Genomic DNA, 5,493 nt, shown 5'->3' on the forward strand with positions numbered 1-5,493 from the left:
ATGAACACGTTGAATTATTTCGTGTTGCGGTCTTGGGTGTCCTTGTGATCTCGAATTCTAGAAAAGGTGTGCAAGGTGTAATCACAACAATAAACAAATGAATGAGGGTTACTTTGTCCATGATGTAATTCTGGTACACGGCCAACGGCGTGGTGAGCACGACACGACCGAACACCGTGCCAGTGACGAGCGTTGCCCACCAAGGCAACCCGGTAAACTCCTGGAGGGAGACGAGCGCGGTGTCGATGAAGACCGCGGGTGGAGAAGTGCTGAGTTCCTCCAACCAGGTGTTGAGGGTCAAGAAAGCGGCGGCAAATTGCGGAAGGGAGCTGGGGGACCGACGATCGCTGATGTGCTGTGATTTCGAGGCTGAGTGGGGAGCGTGAATACTCGTCGATCTAAGATATGAGACTCGGGAGTGAAGGAGCCAGTGAATTTGCATTGACGACCAAGGTAATCGACTGAGCGACCTCCACATGTTGAAAGGCGCGACGACGTCACGGTCTCGCGCCTTTAAAATTTCACGTCCAACGTTCGAACAACGATTGCGTCATTGATTAGTGTTGAAAAAAAAGCTTAATTGTGCAAATTAATTAATGCGCCAAGCCTGTCGCAACGATATATACGTTGTTCCACACCATTTGAAATTATCTTTAAAAGTGAGAAGGAAGTTATTTTATAGTTTGGGAAATTATCCTGACGAAAATTTGGAAGCTCAGTGTAGATAAAAAATATATTATATACACCTTTACAGTCGCCGCCCTTCCAGGCTTATAATTCAATAAGCCAATGTAAAATAATCGAATTTATAAAATTACGTTGGCAAATTATAAGTAAAAACAAGACAAAAAAAATGTTGAAAAGCGGAACTAATTGATGACGTAAACCCTTGTTTTCCCCCAAGGCGAAATGTTTTCACACATATTTTGATCGAAGAATGAAAGTTATTCCAGTTATTCTTTTCAGGAATACAGGTGTAATGTTTTATTTATCCCGCAAAATGCTTTGATGCGCATTTTAATGAACTCGTGCAACCTGAGCGCAATAGGCGGTGTATAGGTATTAACCGCTGAGAGCAATGTTACTCTTCAAACAGGAGTACTGCAAGTCTGTATTCTTCAACTTTTGCTTACATTGCATTAAATTAATGGAGTTGATATCGATGCTTCGTCTTCCGATAGTTTCATGTCAATTTAAGGATTCAGAATGCAGTGGAAGAGCCCCATTTGAGAGCATGCTCGTGTGAAATCGAGTCGTGTGGCGTGTTCCGTTAGCAAGCGGCTTGCTTACTGCTTGCCAAGCGGCTAGCTTGATTCAAAGCGCTTAAACAAGCACTTCAACCGAACAGAGTGCTCGACATCGCTAAATAACATGGCGGTCTCCATGCCAATCGTGGGAATCGAACAAATGCTGTCCGGGCCGTCGTCGTGACATCATAAGTCTATCGAGGTTAGGACAATGCTAGACCAACGGAAGGAAAGGACAAACACGGAGAGGTTGGAAATCGACAAATGATTTATTAATACTAAAATAAATAAATAAAAAGGACTTTTCATTTTCTGAGGTAAATAAAGAATAAATTTCAAAGCAAAATCAATCAAACTGCCAAGAGACAAAGAGCAGATGCTTCTCGGGGGTTGGCTTACTCACAGCAAAACACAGACAAGGGTACCCAACAGATCATTCGGGGGGGGGGGGAGGGGGAGATACGTCCGTCCTCACCAGACAGTCGTCGTCCGTGAAGTGAAAACGTCCAAAAATGTGTGCGTGCGTGTCACGTCCGTCGCTTGGACCCAGCCTTGCCGTGCATCCCCTCGCGAACAGCCTTCAACGCCAGTCGACGTCTGAGAGGGCACCGAGATCGTCTGTCACGGGTTTAGACCCTGGTGCTGCAACACGGGCAGCTTCTCACACTTCAGGAAACTGGTGACGTCCAGTAACCCACACGGTCCGTCGATGACTGACCCGCTCCTCACACCTTGGTGACCGACCCGTGCCTCACTCGTTGTCGGCGCTGCTCACACACACACACACACACACACACACACACACACACACACACACACACACACACACACACACACACACACACACACACACACACACCACACGCTCGCTTTCTTCGCCTTTTTTGCGCACTTACACCCACTTCTTGCTCGCTTTTCGCGCTTACTTCTCTCGCCCTTTTCCTCTCACTTCTCTCTCTTTCTTCTCCCTCAGAACGGACCTCCAATACGTTTTATATCTGCGGGCCGTCTCGGCTTTATATCTGCCCCAAGCTCACCCCACCACTCGCGCACGGTTACCATGACGACCCGTGCGTTCTCAAAAAAGATAGGCGTCGGCGCTCGCGAAAGAACGTTGCTGAGGAAAAATAAGGGCGGGCGTCAGAGCGTGCGGAAGAAATGTGTGTGAACGTGTCTTTACCCTTCTCAACGCATCACATTTAAAATCCCATTAGACATGGGGATGGGGCTAATCTGAACATGCATTTAATGAAATAACTGTCTGAGGACCTGGCTGTGTGGATGCATTCATCAGACCGGATTCTGAAATCCGTAACACTAATATATATATATATATATATATATATATATATATATATATATATATATATATATATATATATGTATATATGTATATATATATATATATATGTATATATATATATATATATATATGTATATATATATATATATGTATATATATATATATATATATATATATACCTGGTGTTGGCTCAATGGTTAGGGTGGTGGCTTGGAATCCTCTGATCCTGAGTTCAAACCCCACTTCACTGTTGAATTCATACCAGGTGGGGTTGACTCTGCCTGTCATCCTTCTGAGGTCGGCAAAATGAGTGCCAGCATGCTGGTATCCTGTGTCGGAGTGGCGACCCGTCCAGGATTGTGTCCAATAGCCAAGGAGACTGCTTAGGCAGCACCAACGCTCTGCATGGAGTATGGTCCCGATGGATGAATGGATGGATATATATATATATATATATATATATATATATATATATATATATATATATATATATATATATATTGTTGCGGTTCTCATAACTGCATGCATACAACAGATAGGTGTCCCAAGGCAGTTATTCCATTATTATACATGTAGGTAGTCCCCTTCCTTTTGTTTAGTGGGACGACAAGGGAGTTTGTTGCAATGATCTAATAGCTAGGGTTGCTTAAATCATTTTCTCTTTCATTTCGTCCCCACTCTTCTTTTCGTCTGATTATTCCTGAGGTAAATCAGCCACGTGCGGCGCCGCGGTGAGGAAACTGCTGCACAGGGATCCTCGTTCCCGGGTGAGCCCTGGACCCGGCGTGTGTGGCTCGTCATGTGGTACGCTTTGCGGTGCGGGATTATCGACTCGAGCTTCCGATGATCTGGGGAAGATTGCCGGTTGCATTAAAAAGGCAGACGAATAAATACCTCTTAAGAGGCTGCAACAATGGTGTTTTTCACAACACAGGAAACACAGCCAGCAGGAAGCCCACGCTGCACGAAACGCATACGGAGGCCGATAAAGACGACTCCACGCCATGTCGGGCGGGATACGAGTGTGCAGAGTAAAAGTGGCTTGTTCCTTTTCAGCCTCAATATCCAACACATATTGGTGTTCGCCCCGCACACACGCTCGCGGAGTCGTGTGAACGCGAGCGCTGGCCAAGTGCAAAATGGCCAAACCGTGCGCACTGTATGGAATGTGCTCGAAAGCAGACACGTACGCCGCTCGTGAAACATACATGGATTTATCCATGGCGATGTACCTTCGGCCCTCGCTGGCAGCAGTGGATTCTCCACAGATCATGAATGTCTTCTCTTCTCTACGGCCAGTGAAGCTGCAATCGAGCCGGGAATGTACAGTGCGGACCACGTTGACGCGCGCGGAGCGAGCGCGTTGATCAACGCTGGTCGAACACCCGAGCGGGCATGCCGGACCCTCAATCAGTCACCCGGGCATGGCCCGGGGTTTTTGCGGGACGGTTCGCATGCCAATTTCAGTGTGGACGATTCGTGTCATGTCGTGGGGTCGGAGCGAAATATGTTCACTGTCTGGGATGGCCTTGTCAGAAATGAAGTGAGGCGGTTTCCGGCCCAAGTTGGCGGGCCACGTGAGGGGTCGGGGCCAATCGGAGTGCCCGATTCAGGTGATGACATTTCGATTCGGCATGGCCCCTCCCCCAGAGCTGCAAGTGCTATAAAGGTCGGAGCAGTCCCTCCGCTTTTCTCTTTCCTCTCTTGCCTCTGCTCTTGCCGCTCTTGCCTCTTGCTCTTTCTCCGCCTCTCTCCCGCTCTCACCTCGCCCTCGTTGACACCGCCACGACCCGCCTCCTGCTGTCGGGACTCCGCCTCCTCATCTCCGCCCACACGACGTCGTCTGAAGCCACGTGCGGCTGAAGCCAGAGACAATGCGCCCACTGTTGGGTACCGCACCACAGAGCATCCACCCCTCCCCCCCCCCGAAACGTATTGGTGGCGCATCGTGTTATCGGGTGCAAAGGTACCGAGATCATAGCCTCAACTCCCCTCCCTTCCTGGTTCAAAACTCCCTCTCCATCGGGTTGTGTGCGTGTGAGTGCGTGTGAGTGCGTGTGCTGGCACCTGTCTGCTTAAGTACGACTGCAGAAGATCGTTATCGTTATTATTGTTATTAATTTCGTGATAAGTCTGCTCTGTGTCCCCTTTAGTAAGTTGACTGTTAATAAATTATTATTAGGAATGTTCCCTCCTAGTTTTTGTCTTTTCTTCCATTGATCCAGCATGGTCCGAATCCTACTTTAGCTGGGACTTTATTCCCAATGATCCGTTCCTTTTAGCTGGTACGTCCTTGACAGTGTCGCTCAGCTGCATCTGATCCATAAAAGTGATCAAATCTGGTAGAGTGATCTGGTTCGGACAAGGCGTAACGAGGGCGTGTTCCCCGGTAATTAAATCACGTGATTAATTAGACAACCCGATTAACCCATAGACTGGAGGACCCTCGGTCACACGGTTGAGTTATTGGCGTCCACGGTTGGTTAAGCGACCCGCTGTGTTACGAAATTATCAATGTGCGATGGCCTACAATTCCGGGGAGTCTGGTGGGAACTGACATAACCATGTGGTACGCTTTGCCCCACCTAGTGGTCTTCTCACCCGACCCCTGGCCCGTAACAATATATATATATATATATATATATATATATATATATATATATATATATATATATATATATATATATATATATATATATATATCATAGGTATGTTTGCCTCTGAACATTTATTTCATTGATTGTAGTATAATATTGAAGCTGACTGCATATATATATATATATAGAGGGATGTTGAAGATGGAGCCGCCAGGCAGGAGGAGAAGAGGAAGGCCAAAGAAGAGGTTCATGGATGCGGTGAGGGCGGACATGCGGGTGGTTGGAGTGTCAATGGAAGATGTGGAGGATAGAGCGAAATGGAGACAGTTGGTCCGCTGTGGCGACC

General features: G+C 47.1%; 1 protein-coding gene across 3 annotated transcripts in view; it reads right to left on the reverse strand.

Moving 5' to 3' along the window:
• Positions 1 to 573, reverse strand: part of COX18 (cytochrome c oxidase assembly factor COX18) — a 68,207-nt gene extending 67,634 nt beyond the window's left edge. Inside the window, exon 1 of one of the 3 annotated variants that reach the window (XM_085897036.1) lies at positions 113 to 570. In XM_085897036.1, the coding sequence (XP_085753162.1) occupies positions 113 to 478 (366 nt within the window). In that variant the 5' untranslated portion in view covers positions 479 to 570. Of the gene's footprint in view, positions 1 to 112 lie in introns of all 3 variants that reach the window. The other 2 variants (XM_085897037.1, XM_085897039.1) reach the window with 2 other exon arrangements.
• Positions 574 to 5,493: the final 4,920 nt, after the last annotated feature.

The sequence above is a fragment of the Eptatretus burgeri genome, chromosome 10 (genome assembly GCF_056783735.1).
Source record: "Eptatretus burgeri isolate ZD-2024b chromosome 10, Ebu_testis_v1, whole genome shotgun sequence".
NCBI lineage: Eukaryota > Metazoa > Chordata > Myxini > Myxiniformes > Myxinidae > Eptatretus > Eptatretus burgeri.